Genomic DNA, 19,333 nt, shown 5'->3' with positions numbered 1-19,333 from the left:
CCTTCATGTATTTCATGACAGGATAAACATTTGTCAAATACAAGATTTTAATTTTCAAAAATAAAAATCAAATCATGAACATTCTGCTAGCTTTTCACAAATGACTGAAATAAATTTGGAAATGGGTAAAAAAAAGAGAGCAATTTTACACTTTTTACAATTATAAGACATCTGAACAAATTATATATATTTTCTTTCACCACAACCATTCCACACATATGACAGGGAAGCATTGGAAAATGCCAGTTTGCTCATGAGTGTCACTAGTCAATCATGCCTTAATGAGCAGTATTCCCTCTGTAGATTAGTCTCTCACTCCAGATGACTTACATGGGTTCACATCTTAGAGGCACACAGTTATTGACTGCTTCCTTCTGGCTGACAGACAGGAGTCCAAATCAGTAGGGTAGTGAACACTTTTCACTTCTTCCTCCTCACTTTGGGTTTCTTAACTGGCCGTAGGTATGGGTTGTCAATCATGTTCTCTTCACTGGCCTTCACCGAGGGAACCACGCCCCCAGGGGGCAGAACGGAATTCTCCTTATCAGCTCCAGGATCGTCCTTATTTCAAAGAAAGGCAGGAAATCAAACTTAATAAAAGAAATAATACCATTGTTGTAGTAAATCAATGACTAGCAATCATTAACTATGAAAAAGTCATATTTTGCAGTCACCATGTTTGAGAGAATTAAAACAAATGGAACTGACGAATACTAATCACCTCAAATCATAAATAACTATGTGCTTCTAGGCTATTTAATTGGTTTTGTTCACATGCTTGGTTGTTAATCAATGTTAGCTTAACTGCAGTAAAATTTATAGAAATTAAAAAAAGATTTCTACACTAGTCAGATTCTACCACAATCAATCAAGCGATCACCAAGGTTATCTCAACCATTTAGATGCATCTAAACATTTTAATCTGTGATATTTTGGACTACGGTGTCACATTTTATGAACTCCAGCCATTTACCCCATAACCTATTCCTAGTAATAGATGCCTTATTTAGGAAACAGCATGCTGATTAGGTATGGTTTTTGGTGTAATGGTTTTGGCTGATGAAAAATTATTTAGTCCACAAGATAAATGAAGGGCCTATAAAAATTGCCTTGGTGGTTTTAAAAAGTGAATTATGTACAGGCCTTTCCACACTACACTGCAAGTTTCAACAGCCGTTATAACTCAGTGATCAAATGTTTCCCTTCGCCCATGGCCCTGACTCACATTGAGGTTGTTGCCTGGCATGTTCTCACTGTCAGTCTGGTCGTCCTGTTCAGACGAGTCTGTCTCCTCCAGAGTCTGCAGCTCCAGCTCCGAGGGCAGCAGGGCACTGAGGTACGGGATGGAGCTCGGCCGCGCTGCGATCACTAGAGCAAAGACATCCATATTATTACCCACGCAAATACAGGCACACAACCCTCCATAGTAAGAAACTGGCTCTGTTAGACATGAAAAATGCGTCTTTGTGCAGGTCCATTTTTCATTTAGGGAGAAGACGTGTTAACAATGACAAGCACTGTCTCACATGGGAAGGCAGTGACATCGTCCTTGAAGAGGCTCTGCGTTTCTCCAGTCTTCGCCATGAAGCGTGTGAGAGCACGCTCCACATCCCTCCTCTGAGAGGCCGCTTTCTCTCGCACCACCTGGTAATCCGAGACAGGCTCCCGAAACGTCTGTGACGGAAAGACAACAGAGAGGAAACTCACTCAGCTCGTTCACTGGTCTTTATTCTTCGAGAACCAGATGAATATGGGAAAGCGTGTGGTAGACTCACTGGTGTTTTGATGTAAGTATGAGGATCAGGGAACTCAGGGAAGTGGCTAGGTATGTGTGAGGGATGAGTACGTTTCTGTCCAGCGATCAAGGCCTTCGGGATCACAGGGGCGTTCGTCACGGGAGCTGGAAAATAGACAGATTGATCATTGTAGGGTCGATCACTATCTTCCTCAGTTGAGGGGGTGTTGTCGATGTTTCGAACACTACTTGCACCACACTTCACTTAGAAAAAAACAAAACAATGTTGAATCAAGTTAAATGAGTAAATACTCACGAGCAGTTATAACCATCCTTTGTGATCTCTTGGCATACACTGGCAGAGTGTCAACATTGAAACCTGTAATGGCATATTCAGTCATAGCTCAGTGGAGTAACTACATCATGGACCCCTGGGTTAGGACTTAGGCCCGCTAGTCAAAATGCACATTAGAACCTACATTCAGGTAGTAGATATAAATGCAGAGCCCAAGGAAGACGTGATCACAGTGTGAACAACTGTAGACTAGACTGTTGTCTAACAGCAAGCAGGACCAAGTCTGCAAATATCTAGGGTGGAAACAGGTGGACCCCTTCTCAAGATATATAGGGCAGCATTTAAGGACCTGTGCGAATCTTGAGTCCATGATCAAAGTGCATGCTTGCCCCTTTACGGTGGTGTGCCGACTGCACACGTCCAAGACTGTACCCTGGTATTTTTTCAGCATCGTTCGTGAGGCAAACTCACCCATTTCAATGAGTGTGACCACCGTGTCAGAGAGCGTGGGTGTTATTCTGGCTGTGTGTTCACAGTACGCCTTTGCACAACGACCCACTTCAGATATGTCTTCACAAGCAGAAAGATACAGACACAGATTAGCAGTCAATAATACTGAATTGTGGTGATTGTTCTGAATGTCATTTGACATGGGCGGTTTTATTCCAGACATTTTTTGAAAACATGAAGAAATGTAATGTTCTATAAATTGCTTTAAAATAGAATGGTTACATACAGCTCTGGATCATCTCAGTAAGTGTTTCCACGGCGGCCTTTTCTGCACTCTCGAACCCACACTCGGTCAGAAGAGAGCTTACCACCACTTGGAGGGTCCGACGACGGGCAAGCTGGTAGTTCTCTGCAGGGCTGGAGGTTGCCTTACCACCACCTGAACGCTGTAGAGTAATAAAAGTAAAAAGATACTTACTGTTACGTAATTATACATTTTATTCGTTTATCTGACTTTAAAGGTACTTATTAACAATAAACAAAGGGTAGGGATCTACTGTATAATACATTTCATCCAGCATAGATTGCAGATACTAAGTTATTACTATATGGCTATGCTCAATATATGGTGCTTCTGACTATGAAAGTATCACAAATCAGGATAACTTGCTACTAGCTAATTAGTATGGTTATCATTATCTAGCTAGTGTAGTGAGCTACATTTAGCCAAATATATTTAACTTACCACTACAGCACTGAATCCACCCGCCATCACTGCAGGGTCCGCCATCTCCACAAGCGTGTTTTTTTGTTTCCAAATACAGTTATTTCACAAAGTTAAAACGATCAGACTAATAAATATTTTTAAACCACATAAGCCAAATAATATAGAGCAGGCACTAAGCTGCAAGCTTGCTAATATCAAAGCGTTTTTACCAGTAACATGAACAGACACTGCCAGAAAAAACAACAACACTCGCGTCATATCCGGCAGGACAGGCAGTTTCCGCTTCCGTAGAGAAATTTGCCAGAGAGATATTACATGAACGTCAACAATTGCTCCCGCCCAGCGGATGGTCGTACAATCGTGTTTAGAGTGTGAATGATTTATGAATGATGATGTATGAATGATTATGAATTATCAAACGATACAAAAACGATCTGATAAAACAACATGCCTATATCTGGGAAACATGAATAATATTGTGCATCAATAAAAGGATTATCTATTGAATGGCTGGAATTAAAGATACTTTTGGTGAGACTGGAAACACCAATAGAATCGTTACCCTTACTGAACGGGCCACGATGTGCATATTAGGTCATTTTAGGCACACGTTTTGTGGGCTCAAATGCGGAGTAGCGGCTAGTAGTGGACATTCAGTGAGTCTTCAGTGAGCCCTGCTCTTTTGCTTCTTAAGCAAATCACGGAGACATTTAAACGGTTAATTTGAGCTAAAAACCAACAAAAAATATCCAAATATTTCCCATTCATGTACATTTACAGTTCAAAAAGTTTAAATTGTATTTTTAAATTCCATTCCAGACCAGTTTGCATATTTCAAAGTTGAATGGACATTCTAGTTTTAGCATAAATTGATCTTACACTCGTCTTGGAGGAAGAGCTGCCTTAAAGACAGAAATGAATATTATTGGTTGACTAAGTGGACAGGGCAGGGCTTACATTTGAAGGGATCTAAATAGGCAGAATGCTCTAAAAGTTGACATTTTACCAAGGTTAGTGCTTGTCACAACTCTAAACCTAACTCTAACCATAATTTTAACCTTCATTCTTACCTAAATCTAACCTGAACCCTTACCCTAATTTCTAAAATTGCTTTTAGAAAGTACAGCTAATTTGAACTATAGATAGAACAAAGACCAATATTTACGTACCTTTTTTCCCCTTAACTGTGGAACGGGTGTTGTGTAAATGAGGCTTAGTAAATGCCTAATTCAGGAACATTCATAAATCTCTGAGATAAATATTACCTCATAACTAATTTCAGTTAATATCAACTTCCCACATAGTTAAGAATAAAGCTTAGCACCTATGTCAGCACTATGTTCATCAAATCACATCATACAAGTCCTGACAAGTTCATTGTCCCAAAAGCATATGGAAACATACTGTGGCTATGTTAGCTCGTAGGCTACATTGGGCTACTCCAAACACTGACATGAATAATCACCCAGTGATAACATAAAATAGGTTTATTAGGTAGCCAAAACAAAACACAAATTGTCTCAGTCTCAGTCAGTCACAGAGCTACTGCTGCCCTGCAGCCAGTCATCCTTGTAAACTGTTGTTGCTTTGCTCCGTCCCCCCATACATTCATCCATCCATCCATTCAGTCCCTTCATCATTGCAAGGGATCCCTAAACATGGCCAAATTATCTTGACAAAAGTGTGCAAAGTGCAATCTCGTTCAATACACCACGCGTGTTCTGGGTGTCAGGTCTGTGAGCGCGTACAGACAGAAGCAGTTGTGATGCATCTTCAGCAAGCGTGTGACCTAATGGAGGCCCTCCTCTGACGACCTTCCTGTGGCTTCTTAGCGTCAGTCTCGGTTTGCATCTCATCCACGACATCCGCCTCAACGGTGGTTATGTCCAGCTCCAGCGCTTGCCTCCTCTTCTCCTCTGTGATCAGCTTGGTCATTTCCTCGTCCAATGGCTCCTGTTCACAAAACGGCATGCAGACTGTTTCCACGAGCCCGCCGACCACTCCAAACAACGCCAGTGTGGAACCCACCAGGTACACTTTCATCATGCCTCGACTGGGCCTCTGGTTAAGCATCTCCTTAGCGAATGGAATCATCTCCTTTATGGTCTCCATCGTCTGTGTCGAACTCTGTGGAAGGAAAAACCATGTTTTGTTATCAATATTCTATGACTCTGCAAATGTGGTAATTTTAACTGATTTGCTAAATTACTAATGGTATTTTGTTGTTACCATACATCATTGAATATCAGTGATTAAAAATAACACGGAAAATATGGGCAAATATGTTAATTCAAATACTTACATTATTTTGTTAGGACCTGTTAAAAGCTTTCCTTAGGTTTTGTCTTAGTCAAGCGTACACAAGCAAATCGGAATTGAGCGGTGTTGTATTATATAGACTGAGATCCATGTCACCCCCACAATGTCAAATAATGAATATTCATGACCAGGGGTATTTTGAGCAAGAGCAACTAGTGCTTTGGGGCAATTTCTCCAATGTCTGATGCACTCTGTTTTGGAATCAGACAAGAGTGGGTACAAAGTCAAGGTTGTAGAAAAAAACCATCTTACCAAATCATATTGTGCAAGTAATATCACGTGAGTCATGTAACAGAGATGCAATGATGAGGCTGGAGGAGTCAGTACGTGTAGTCGTGCTGTATAGGCTACTGTATTGGTACAGTCTTATCACTTGAAAAGCATTCATCAGTCAGCAACTATCCAGTGAATGTGATAGTGTATGCACACAGATAATGCTACATAACCCAGTTGCACAAACTTACTGACATGCTTTAGAAACACTACTATGACTGTGGACTTTTTGTTCTGTGAGTTCAATGTTCACAGATGTGTCACAAAGAAAAGAAAATAGAATTATGTCAAAGGTGAAAAAACGTTTCTGGGTCTCATCAACCTGCAAATCATATGCAAAGTCCCCTAAGCTGAACCAGGCAAATGATAAGGTGATAGAGTTTATTTATTTTGTGAAACAGTAAGGCAAACACCAGCTGTAGGCCTAGCTGTGTTTTACATGAAACACATTCTAATACTGTATTCCCTTGAAAATGTGGTTGGTTGGTTTTTGTCGCATGTCTGGTTGATAAACATATAGGGCTGGTAGATTTTGGTCAAATGTCTTGTTTATTGAACAACATCAATAGAGATTTATTGCATCCAATGAGATCTATGTTAAGAGTTCCTCGCTGATAGGGGACAATCAAATAATCTATTTGACCGGCCCTTTATTGGTTGAATTGATGCAGCTGCCCTGTTTGGTGAATTCCCAGTCAAATAGTTGTTCATCTTTGGGACAGTCAAAATGCCTCTCATACCTCTGGTGTCACTGTCATAGCGTATGGGTGTCCGCAGTCATTTGACATGATTGTATAGCGTACATGAATCTGTGACACTGGTGACCAGTTGACGTGGTTATGTGAGTGAATCAGCATGGCCTTTCACATTAATTCCCAAAGCAGGACTAGAGCCAGGCAGTCGTCTGGTTCTGTTGGGAAATAGTCTGGTCCCTGTCAGTGGTCAAAGCAGGCCAAGTGTTGTCATTTTGGCAACACTGAATTGGTCCTAATGGCAGTTTCTCCCAATAACATTCTTCAAAATGTCAAATTTGTCAGATGAAAGCAATAAATCTTTTATAAAACTATAAAATAGGTTATTGTCTGTAATCATTGGATTTCCACTTACATTCCCTGTACAAAGTAGACTCAACCATTCTATTTTCTGTCTCTCTGCCATGGTAAATGACCTAGAAGTGGTTCATTTCCGTTGTTAGGTTGACCATTAGGTGTAAGGACATCTGCACAGACTATATAGAGTGTGGCTAGATTGGCCTGTTTTAACGGTGAGGAAACTGGCAAGGTTTTGTGACCTTTGCTCCATATTTCTGGGTTCTGTGCTGCGGTCTTTGGCCTGAATAGGCAGTCTGTCTCGGCTAGCTGTGCACCAAGTCAACTATCACATGGTAGGAAGGAGAGGCAGGCGTGCTGGGAGCGGTGGGAAAGAGGGCTCGTGTAGCACTCATGCAAGTACCTTTTCACCCATGTCTTATTAGAGGAAAAGGCAACGTACATTCATAACAGAAGGTGCTTTTCTTTAAAAAAAAAAGCGTGTAAGTAGCCTAGACTTGTTTCATTAAGGGCCGGTTTCGCCGACACAGTCTGGTCTAGGACTAAAAAACTAGCGAAATGGAGTTTCCTATTGAACTTGATTTCTTAGTTCTGCTAGGATTAATCAATGTCTGTGGAACCAGCCCTGGATGTTCTATAATAAATTATCTGGCTTAGCAACTGACATAATTCAACCTAATAACCTTTGGTGTTGGTCCCTGCAGCAACAGGCCTGGATTATCTTTTCTGACAAGAAAAGTACACTAGTTCCTCTTTCTAGGTCATTTTGGATCAAATAACCAAGTAGAAATAATGTTCTGCTATTATTAGAGGCATAAGCATAACAAAAACATGGACATACTGTAGGATGTTTTGCATATACATTCCTTTTTTTAATTGATGATAAAGCTACAGAGAAACAAATTAATTGACCATGGACCAATATAATATTTACAAAAAACAGCAAGACTCACTGCACTTAACAAGTCATGAAGTAATTAATAATATTGAAAATATCATTATCACTTCTGCACATTGATTTATTATATTTCAAATATTATTTACAGTCTCAGTGTTCATTAATATGTGATTGCTAGTATGATGGCAAGTCATTAACATTAACTTACACTAATTCATTACTTTAACATAACATAACCTTAACATAACAAATGTAGATTCTTCCATGCAGATGTGCTACATGATAAGATTAATGACTTAACATCCCATCATGCACTGTGGCATGTATACAAATACGGAGCAGGCCCAGTTGACCTTGATTTTGGATCAAGGTGGCAGGAGGAAAGGATGTAAGTGACTTTGAAAGAGGGTTCCTTAGTGGGGCATGGATGGCAGGAGCTTCAGTCACAAAGACCGGTCAACTGGCCAGTGTCACCATAGGAACAGTGATTAAAGTTACATCCACATTTAAATCTATGGGAAGTTGTGGTCACAAGTGCAAATTAGATTAACATGCCATGATGCTTTACTGGGTTATTATATTATAGCTGCAGTGCACAAACCCCCCCCTTTACAAAAGGTTTTGCTTTAACTTGTCACCCGTCTGTAAATTACACTATTCTCTGCTTCTTAGTACTTTTAAGAAATGTCTTGTTCAAAAAGAATATACAAATAATATACTGTATTACAGAATAAAGCTTGATCGAAAGAATGAGGGACAGTTTATTTGACAGAGAACAACACCATTTTCAGAAACCCAAAGAACTTTCAAGACTTTCCCTGTGAACTTACATAAAGATAGAAACCTGCTTGGTTTTACTTTCCCCTTTCTGTCTCAACCCACTCTGCACATCACAGAACAGTTACTACAGTCATGTACAGCAGTCATGTTTAGCTCAGTTGGCTTTCATACAAAAGTATGAAAATGTATGCACTGAGGTCATTGTAGATAAGAGAGTTGTTGTGAATAAGAGCATCTGCCAAATTACATAGATGAGGTCCTATTTATTCTTTCACAGTCTTTTCTCACATCTCTACCTCACAACATTCAAATAAAGCTTCCCTGACCAACTCTTTCTTTAGGGGTCATAACAAAATTATGTTAAGAATAGCTAGTCTTTGTTTTAATACATACATCACCCGGTCCCTAATGAGCGTATTGCCACTCCTTCCTAGGAGGCTGGAAATCATAGGCTACCTCATGAATAAACATATGCGGTCTGTGTGTGACATCAGTCCCTGTACCCGCATGTAGAGCAAGAGTCTGTTCAGAAAGGATTCTAGGCACTGTTAAAAATCCTGGCGGATCCTGAATCTCACTGGCCACACTCTCTGTCCTGGCCACCCACCAGCCAGTCACAGTGCTTGGGGCCGGCCCACATGAAAGAAGCAGCCGTGACGGAGTCAGTCGACTGACCTGCAAAAGAAAATGGATGCACCCTTGATCAAACAGAACAACACATTGGATTGTGATATATTTCTTTGTGTAAACATTACCCCCCCATATCTAATAGGTGATCTGTACATACCCAATATCTAATTAAGAAAAACAAAATACCTTGTACTTTAATAACTGTCACAGTTCAATATGTACAGTACCTAATAAAAGTTTTCCACACAAGCTCCACCTTTAGACCCTTCACATTACAGAGCAAACTCCAGTCTGAAGAGCCTTGCCGTTGCGGTTGGTTGTCACCCTGTACCTAAAACAAGGACAGGCAAAGTCAACCGTTTGAGAAGAGTCAATGAATGCAATACAAACGTTTAGGTTCAGGTTCGGGTCAGTGCTTACGTATTGAGGTTCGCAGGCTCAGAATGGTAGCAGTGTTTGCCGGTCTCTGCGAGGGTATGGGAATGTCCTGCCTCGCTTTGGCTAATCTTTAGGGTCTGGTGGCTCTTGGAGTCATTGGTGATGATTGGTAAAGTCATTTGGTTCCGGTTGGGTTCCAGCCTCTTGGGATCCATTGGGTTTAAAGGCTTGACAGGGGAGGAGACGTCGATAACCTGGATGGTGGGCATGTCGAGGGTCTGCGTCTTGACCAACAGGTCAGAACTGACCAGCTGCAGCTTCTTCATCTGGTTGATCGCCACAGTGGCGTTATAGGCTTTCTGTCACAACACACAGACAAGAGATTGAGGAACATGCTAAAAATACTAAGATACTGACTTGAATTAATGTTCAGGGGTGTTGATTAACACAGATTTGTTATTTAATGAGGAGCCATCAGACAGTCACCTAAAAGAAACCTCTGTAAATATTTCTAAGCTGCGGATGAGAGTGTCTGAATCCTCTGTCTGAGCCGGATGGAGGAAAGACTGACCTTCCACTTGCTCTGGGCAAAGTTCTTCTGGATCTGAACACTGACAGAGTGGTAGATATCCCGGCTTCGTGCCGTCTTCCCGATGATCCTGAAGGGAAGACCTGACATTTAAATCTCCTGATGGTTTTCCCCTGAATCTAGATTGATAATCGTGACACTCACCAGGGATGCCTCAGAGCGACCTCTGTGGTGAAGCGCATCTTAGGGTTCTTCTGCATCATGTTGCGGATAAAATCTTTGGCTGACTCCGAGATGTCATCCCAGAAGGGCGAGTCGAACTCATACTGCGCTTTCATTATCTTAGAGAACAGCAGTGACTCTGTCTCTTCGTAGAAAGGGGGATATCCACAGAGCCTAAAGAGACAAAATAAAATTGCTGTGTGTAAGTTTGTGTCATTATGAAATTATAGACTGTGTGTGCGTGTGCGTGTGCGTGTGCGTCTGTGTCTGTGTCTGTGTCCACCAGGTGGCGCTATTAACTCTACCCTTATCCCCTGTATATTGAGTCAATGGCCCATTTTTAACAGGGGCAGGCAACCTTTCCTGACTGGAAGAGAATACAAAAATAAATATATAAGAATATACAGGGTTGCAGGAGAGGCATAAATTACATGGGAGCCTGATCTGATTTTCAACACCTTGGAAAGGTGTAACAACCTATAACAAGACCTGTCGTTCAGAGTCGCAGAGCAGTGGACAGGACACGTTGGCACTCTGATCAAGTTCCAGGGAGAATCGAATCTTGTGATCAAAAGTGACGTTACTAAAAGAAATGTAAATACCTGCCAAAACTGAAATATTGTTCCCCAGTGAATTCAAATGCTCTGACTATCAATCTCACAAGAAACTGAATGAATGAAACATGGACTAAACAATTAATATAACAAGTAATCTGCTAAAAACATATTGGGTTTGCTTCCATTTCTCACAGCCGTTGGGCCACACAGGGTTGGTGGTTGTGGTTGAGGAACGGCTGCGAACCCAAAGTTAGCATGACTATGCCTTTGATAATCCTGTCAAGTCCTCATGCTAAAGATAGATGATTAGGTGATTAGATTAACAAAGCTTGGAGAACTAGAAACAATTTTCCTGCAAAATACTTAAAGTGTATAAATAAAAAAAGTGTACACTATATTAGCCCATACTTAACCCAAAGCCAATACGTAGAGCCATACTCACAGGATATAAGTGATGACTCCAATGGACCAGCAGTCCACTGCCTTGCTGTAGGGTTTCTGGGCCAAGACTTCAGGAGCTGGAGATTGCGAAACATAAAAGATCATATTAACCACATACGTTTTGCATCGTATACTCCCCTATTATGTTTTTTGGTCCCCTAATACGCACAGTAAGGCCAGGCATGCCTTCTTCCTTACCCACATATCCTGGAGTGCCACAGGCCGTCGACATGACGCTGCTGTCCTCCATCTTGGACAGGCCAAAGTCACTGATCATAATCTTGGAGTTCTCATCCTGGTTGTAGTAGAGGAGGTTCTCCGGCTTGAGGTCGCGGTGGACAATGCCATTCTGATGGAGGTACTGCACAGCAAGGAGTACCTGTTGGATCACCCTGCTGGCGTCCTTTTCAGAGTACATCCCCCGGTCCAGGATACGGTCAAACAACTCGCCCCCAGACACGCTGGCAGAAGTAGAAGAAAAAAAAAAAAAAAACCTTTAGCTCTTTAAGCTGACTCCAGCTAACCCAACCTATCTCTGGGACATTACTCAGAATGACACTTTGGGATGACGTTCTCCTCATGATGCAGCGACTGTAATAAAAGGGTGAAATGTACAGAACTCACAGCTGCATGACAAGGTAGTAGTGGGAGCGACTTTCATAGAAATCCTCCAAGCCAACAACGTTCTCATGTTTGATCCTGGGAAAGAGAAGACAGATAGAAGCATGTGAGAATGTGAGAGGAAAATACAATGAAAGAGAGTGATTTTAGTAAAGAATGACTGAATGGAAACGGGACTGACGTAATGTGTTCCTGAACATTTCCCACTCTTACTTTCTCAACACAGCGATTTCATTCTCCAGATTGGGAATGCTCTTCTGCTTCTTCTTTATACACTTCATGGCAAAAAGCTTGCCTGTATTTCTCTCCTTCACCATGAACACCTCAGAGAACGCTCCCCTGGAAGACAACAAACAAACAGACTCAGTTTGTGGCTGTTTATTACAGACCGTCAGGAGGTTAGACATGTCTGCAGTACACCGCTGTTGGATCCATTGCACTTCAGGCCGGGTGGTTTGTTTGCACTCTTTGATCTTACATCGGAGTGTGATCAAAATAAAGTACCATGAAAAAGGTCAGTTTGAATGGCTTAAGGGCTCACTCATTTGTGTTCAGTACAGTTTCCCAGCTATGTTCAGCCCGGTCCGGGAATAGCTGTCCTGTCTGCTGGATTATCGCGTTCATCCCTTACGCAAGTGCAGCAGGCAGGAAGACAGGCTATAAGTGTAGGTGGACTGAGGATGTGAAGCCGACCATCCCTGACCCGCACAGCGACCAGGTCATACAGTAGTGTCATCCACAGTTTTGAGAAAGGGTACAAAACCCCTTTCTGTCAGTTACTCCATTGAAAAAGGTCTATTTGCAAGTATGGTCCAAGTAAGAGGCAATAACAAAGGACTATCAGAGGAGCCCACATAGTAAGAAAGATTTTGATGCATGGTGGTGGAGTAGCTCAAAGGGGTGTGCAAAGAGCTGATGTTTCACTTGAAATGTGTGCCACAATTTTGACCATGTTCTCAATCATGGTCTTTACATCAGAGTTGCTGGGCAGTAAGTCAAGCCCAAATTTCAGTACTGTGGTATCAACAGGTTATTTATCAACAGATAACACAATTAAGGCCTTGCCTTGTCGCAACAAATCCATAGCAGGTTTGGTAGAGTCTTGGTTTGTGTCCTCCAATGCACATTTCTCCAAACCTTTCTGTTTCTTAGCATGCTGCTTGCTCAACTAGGACGTTTTTGCCAGCACATACTCACAAGCTGCAACTCATTCTCTGGCCAAAAAACACAACTGAGCTTGCAGACGCCCAACCAGGGATTTGAACCAAAAACCTTGTGGTTACAATACCTTAAGCATCAGGCTATCAGCCCACTGGGCTATGGTGTTAATGAAATTAACAAAATAGTCCAGCATCCACCTAGAGTTTGCGCTAATTAAATAAAATTAAGCCTAAACAGAATTACAGAGAGGATTATGTTTCCCAAACAGTGTTCTATCTATCTAGCTTCCTCCATCCATTTAGCTGTTCTTTCTGCTTATTGATCCTTGTTCCAATTTGAGATACAGATTAGCACTGTAAGTCTGCCCTTAGCCTGACACCTTTAACCTGAAACCATCAGCATCAAGCTCCTGAACAGGCAAGCCATCATTGCCCTGGGAAAAGAACTATTCTTAAAATACGTATATTTGAGCTTACAAACAGATACAAAAAAAAATAAATATGCATATAAATAAAGTATTTACTTGACAACTTTTCACTATTTTCCTTAATTATACTTCACTCTGTTTTTCTTTTACAATATCGCACCACAACGAATGACATTAACATTTCACTACCAGTAGATTCCAAAGGACATTTCTTTGCTAGAGACGTTTCCCAACACATCGGTTACAAATAGTCTGTCCTTATAGCTTCCACTCTTGGCTGCGAGTCAGATCTTTATTTACACCCTGGCCCCAGATGCAGCATCCTCCATTCCCTGAGCCTTCCAACACCATAGACTCAGTAAGACGGGACAGTTGATCAAGAACAATTGCTTGACCCCCTGGAGTACAAACACTGACTGAACCAGAAGAATTGTAGAATTGGGAATCAGTGAGCCATATAAACCACTATGAAAAATATATTTAAAATATGAAAACATATAGTCTCATGAGAATTGTTCACCCGTAGAATCAATACTTTTCAACACAAGGCCAGCAAAAATGAAAAATATACCCAAATTATTTTGAGGTGGAATCTTGTGGCCTTCTCCACCCAAAATATTGAAATCCAGTCTTAATTCCAGAGACTCTGGAACCAAACAGAGCTCCACTGAGGATGGGCCTTGACAATTTTACCGACCTGATGAGTCATCTGTTCCACAAGACATCATAAGAAGCCCCACGACTGGTGCTGTGCCACCATGTCTGCCAGCGACTGTTTTTAAGACACCGGTAAGGTAGGTGCCATGGCAAACATATCAAAACACCAGCATACTCCTTACATGGCCTCGGCCAGTGGAAGGTAAAGCGGTTCTCTCGCTTTCTCTCACATGTAACTGAAAACAAGAGAAACAGCTTAACGAGAAAATCCTTACTGCATATCATTTCCAGATGTTCAGTTTGTGATGTTTTTGGAGAGCTTCTTTACACACTTGTTCCGGACATACGTGTTGTAATGAATGCAGTGGTGAACACGATCCTGTAGTTTCAGTTCAACCATTTATTAGAAATATGCACAACAATAATTTTATACAGGTCTTGGCATTAGATTCTGTTCCTCTGGGGTGCCTCACTGCCATCACATGATCGTGTATTCAATACTACTAATAACTGTATCAACACAATAATATAATTAATATCATTAACATCATCAATCCCCACAGGCAATGAGCAAGGTAGCAGTACCGATCCCCCTCCCCCCGACGATTAAACAGTCAGTATGAAATCTGATATTGTAATAGGAGCGATCCCAGGCGTCCGCTGATATGTTGCTGACCAATGACCAGTCGGGTTTAATGTCTGAACTGGCTATGCTAATTAGACGGTGGGTGTGCTGTACTTACGATCCGAGGACCTCCATGAAGTCAAATATGTCCTGGATGTTGTCAGTTGTCTTCTTCCAGTCAAAGTCATCTTCTTTACGACCCATCCCTGGTTCTTCAACAGGGACTTCTATGGGGGGAAAAAAGAGGGTCATCAACAAACACCAGTTTTCATAGACAGGTATACTCATGTTCTATAGTGCCATTTGAAAACCAATAATAATAATGTATGCATGTACACACATACACAATGTCCTTTTGGACCATTACATTTCCTAGATTAATGAGAAATCAGGCATAAAGATCAGTCCCCATTTTGTCATCATATTAGCACCCAGACTAGATAAGTGACTTTATCAGGCAGGCATGTAGACAGACACAGAACGATCAGACAAACAAAAACAGACAGGTGGGATGAGCTATGCTCCAAGTACACGAGCAATACATATCTTCATTCCGTAGGCCTCTGTACACCACTGTTTGTCTCTCTTTAGAGGGAATCAATTATTGATTAACTGGTTGAGAGATGATGCAAACATAAAGGATGGAAACATACAATGCCAAAAGCCTCCATAATTATTATGAACTGGTCCACGATTCTAAGTTTACAAAAATAGTGAAAAGCCAAACCACTCATTGATAGAATGTCTACAGCACTTTGCTTGCGTGAGATGGTTTTAAGTGTGCATGGCCAAAAACATACAATGCATTCATTTGAGATAGATTAAACACTACAGCTTGGAATGAGGTCTCTTCTAAGAGATTACTGACTCCTGTTTCTGGCATCTGTAGACCCTCACGATGCCAGAAACACTCAACAGTCAAATGTAAGGGGCCAACCAAGCCAAGGTCAGGATTTATCAATTGACAGAACACCTCGAGAGTTGTTGATAGGATTATCAAACAATTGCTTAATTTTAAATCCTTTGAAATTATAAGAGTATAACACGTCTACATTCGCAAAAAAAAAAAGGTTAAATCGTCAGAGTTGAGGCAATTTAGCATCATTGGCCCCACCCTTCAAATGGTCCATGTTAGTAATGTTCCATCATTGATATCCAAACAGTCATTGAAAAAACACAACCAAACAAAAATCCACCATCACTAGTCAGTTTTATCTGAAAACATGCCTTATTAGTATATGCTATGCCACAGCAGACACGTATTCAAAGTTTGACCTAAAAAAAAACCAAGTGAAATTATTGAAATAATCACATGTCCACAACAAACTAGGCTACCAACCAACAACGAAGAGGAAAAATCTCTCTACCAGTCCGATCACTTCAAGTCTCTCTCTTCCACAGCAACACGTAATGCCAATTTCCTTTCCCCTAAATATTTCTCTCTCTAACCACGTCAATGTGATGTCATTGTCCCTCTCCACCACTAGCAGCAAAACATGCTATTCAGCAGGGGATCATATTAGTACATCCAGATAACACTCAGATTAACGTGCCAACTAATACTGTGAATCAAACACCGTCTTTACAAAATCTACCTCAAAGGCTACATATCGGGCACATTTATTGATTATAAATTCAGGCTAGTTTAACCTTAATAAGAAACTGCTCATATTGTTTGAGGTGTCCATCAAGCTTGTCGAGTTCACCTGCAGGTTTAAAACAATTAAATCCACAGGAAGTTCTCCCTTTAGGGATGCAGGCGCACCGGGGAAAACGCGAGAGGGACAGAGCGTTCTTTGGTCTTTAGAAATCCACATTTGCTGGGACGTGGTGCATCCAGTTGTTCATGGTGCAGCGCTCAATGATTAGTCAGTTAAAATATTCTTTATTTGACACGATTCTGAATGTCAGAGAAAACATTAAAAAAAAGTTTTGAGAATCTGAATGTAATTCACGATACGCTTACAGTATCGACAAACTGGGCAAAACAGTTAAATGCTCACAAGTCCTAAAATACAAAAACCTACTGTCATAGGCCTACAATAATATAGCCAATGTCTTACCAGGGAGATACTTCAGGCGTGGTAGGTATAGCTGTTCCCTGCACCTGCCAAAAGCTTGTTGAAGGAGATCTAGACAGATTACTGTGTCGGCAGCAACGAAATGTCTTCATCAGGTAGGAGATTTAGGTCTCACGGTTACATCCCCGTTAACAGGTCCGGGAGGGGCTGGAGATCATTTAAAGTTTTTTTTGTTTTAATGTAATGCAAAACTCCAGTATCAACAGCCACTATGCTTTATGCCTTGTTGGTATGTTAACTATTTAGCAAGAAAAACCGAGCTTGACATTTTCTAAATTGTTTACATTTTCATCTATAACTTTACATCATGCTTTTGAAATTACAGATTGTACTTTCATATTTGTATTTCCACTCAAACGCGAGGAAGACAATTGAAAAAGGAAAGTGTTATGATAATGCACATTTTCATTATGGTGTCATGCAAATGCTCTTGGGTTTAGTATGTTGCTGTTGGCGCATACAGCACCCATTTAATAGCCCTAAGGGTTGAGAATATTGAAAATTTGCCACCCAGGATCAAATCGTTTATTGCCCGTGTTTGACTTGGGCCGGAACGCTATAGGCAGAAGAGCTAGCCTATTGGAACAAGCCTTATTAACACATGCATTTTTATGAACAGTCTATTGTGCGATTTGGCAGTTATTTTAGCCCAAGTCAAGCGCTGCATATTGCGGATGTGAAGGTCGTCAGTCTTATACATGTCCTTGATCCTTTGTATAAGGTGCTAATATTTGAATAACCGTGCATTGATGTATGCCATGACAAAAGAGAAGCAAGAGGTCGACTGGTTGGTGGCCCAGTGCAGTCGAAATAACCTGGATCGACACAGACAAAACCATAGAGGCGACTTCAGGAAATGCCACCCACCTCTCCTCTTTTGAACTTGAAGAAATGTAGACGTCGGTTGAATCTTTTGGTCACCAACTCTACAACAAGACGCAACCTCTATGCCAGCAAGCTATTTGGACCATTATAAAGCAAAGGATACATCTCTCATTCTGGATATATGATCAAGCTTATAAATATCTTATTTTTTTCAGATTATTTCCCCTCATCTTTAAGTAAAACTATAAAAGTTACCAGTAACAATTGGAATAGCAACTAGAACTAAAGAATAAGTACTTGTTGCTTCTAAATAATGACTAGTAAGTTCAATAGTTTAGTGTTAAAGCTTGAAGTTAAAAAAACAAAACACCCCTAACCTTAATTTTTTGAAAATGTAAATGCCCACAACTCATCAGGTTATGGTGTCAATAAGGACATCAATCGTGTAATTATCTCACGTCCATTATTTTTACTGCTAGAGATGAAAACAACAAAGGAGCTCTAATGTAATATTGTTTCGTACATATGATTGATAGTGATTGCCATTCACAGCCTTCATATGTATTAAAACTGAAAAAAGTATTTTCTTCAAATAGAAGTGATGTGCATTAGCCATGTTATTCCTCAGAAGCGCCATTCTATTAACATGTTACATAACTGCATAGTTCCAATCAACATTCTGCCAACAACAGTGACCCAATTGACCTATGTCACTGGCCAAGCTGGATTAGCTCAGATTAGGCTGCCCTGCAGGTACCAAGTCAATATGTTACATTCTGTATGCTAGGAAGGTGTTTAGGCATGAAACTGACAATTAGGCATTCCAATTACCATGTGCAATTGCATAATTCATGATAAAGATCTTTTGAGCAAAACAATAAAGCTGAATTGAGAAAGAACTTCTATCAAATGAGTTATTTTCTGCACATACATGAGATGATAATGATTGGGTAAACTTGGATGCACACAGCATTCAACCCTAATGAAATTATTACTGTTATGTAAAGGAACTGGTTGAAAGAACAGTGTCCCTCAAAATTGCATGAAAAATGCATGCAAAAATGTGTAACCTTAAGGGTTAATGACCAATAAAGTTAAGGAAAAATGGCAGAATAACACTTCACATTCCCATTAATTCGGGCCGGAAAAATAAAGCTTTGCTTTACTGGAATGACTAAATCTGGCACAGTATAATGTAATAAACATCTAAATCCTTAGTGCTGCAGGTTGTTTCAAAGAGTTGGAGGACAGTGGACATATTTGCTTAGCGCTTAGCGCTGACGGGAGGCCAATTATTCTGCACGTTGTTGGTGTCGTGTTGCTCATGGTAAGCTCTCCGCCGCACCTCCCTGTAGGTGACATAACCTTGTGCTAACTCAGCTATCACGCTGTAGATGCAGCGAGAGCCACAATAGGCTTATAACAGAGGCTAAAAACACATCTCAGATTCAATTACAGTTAGTTGCCGAATGCTGGCCCACGACCCACAAGATCAAAACCAATCGATACCTACTTCACCTGAAGACCACCGCCTGCCATTACTGAGCGACTGCAGAGTTGCTGGCAGAATGATGCTCTGGATATCATCTAGGTGCTTCAGTAATAAAATGGCGAACAAATGCTCCAAACAAATCACTGCTTAAATTAATGAAA

The 19,333-nt window shown here is 40.9% G+C and overlaps 3 protein-coding genes across 10 annotated transcripts; all 3 read right to left on the bottom strand.

Annotated features, from left to right (window-relative positions):
• Positions 1–20: 20 nt before the first annotated feature.
• Positions 21–3,484, bottom strand: taf8 (TAF8 RNA polymerase II, TATA box binding protein (TBP)-associated factor). Its single transcript, XM_010875182.5, has 8 exons — positions 3,226–3,484; positions 2,767–2,926; positions 2,502–2,600; positions 2,052–2,114; positions 1,776–1,900; positions 1,527–1,674; positions 1,226–1,368; positions 21–561 (listed from the first exon to the last, which is right to left on the bottom strand). Exons 1-8 carry the CDS (start codon positions 3,268–3,270, stop codon positions 421–423), a joined length of 924 nt encoding a protein of 307 aa, XP_010873484.1. The 5' UTR covers positions 3,271–3,484; the 3' UTR covers positions 21–420.
• Positions 3,485–4,679: 1,195 nt separating this feature from the next.
• g0s2 (G0/G1 switch 2) lies at positions 4,680–5,619 on the bottom strand. Its single transcript, XM_010875181.4, has 2 exons — positions 5,510–5,619; positions 4,680–5,334 (listed from the first exon to the last, which is right to left on the bottom strand). Exon 2 carries the CDS (start codon positions 5,317–5,319, stop codon positions 4,981–4,983), a length of 339 nt encoding a protein of 112 aa, XP_010873483.1. The 5' UTR covers positions 5,320–5,334; positions 5,510–5,619; the 3' UTR covers positions 4,680–4,980.
• Positions 5,620–7,806: 2,187 nt separating this feature from the next.
• camk1gb (calcium/calmodulin-dependent protein kinase IGb) lies at positions 7,807–19,216 on the bottom strand. 8 transcript variants are annotated; one of them, XM_020051470.2, is made up of 11 exons: positions 19,194–19,216; positions 14,893–15,001; positions 12,118–12,243; positions 11,908–11,982; positions 11,482–11,744; positions 11,285–11,360; positions 10,268–10,459; positions 10,106–10,193; positions 9,577–9,893; positions 9,384–9,487; positions 7,807–9,201 (listed from the first exon to the last, which is right to left on the bottom strand). In XM_020051470.2, the coding sequence occupies exons 2-10, from the start codon at positions 14,976–14,978 to the stop codon at positions 9,424–9,426; spliced, it is 1,287 nt and encodes a 428-aa protein (XP_019907029.2). In that variant the 5' UTR covers positions 14,979–15,001; positions 19,194–19,216; the 3' UTR covers positions 7,807–9,201; positions 9,384–9,423. The 8 variants fall into 8 exon arrangements, with proteins under 8 accessions (XP_019907029.2, XP_010873480.2, XP_010873481.2 ...); XM_010875178.3 differs by lacking the exon at positions 19,194–19,216 and adding an exon at positions 16,838–16,975; XM_010875179.3 differs by lacking the exon at positions 19,194–19,216 and adding an exon at positions 16,425–16,479.
• Between the last annotated feature and the right edge of the window lie 117 nt (positions 19,217–19,333).

The sequence above is a fragment of the Esox lucius genome, chromosome 12 (genome assembly GCF_011004845.1).
Source record: "Esox lucius isolate fEsoLuc1 chromosome 12, fEsoLuc1.pri, whole genome shotgun sequence".
NCBI lineage: Eukaryota > Metazoa > Chordata > Actinopteri > Esociformes > Esocidae > Esox > Esox lucius.
The sequence above is the reverse complement of the archived record's forward strand: the minus strand, read 5'-3'. Positions and strand labels throughout refer to the sequence as shown.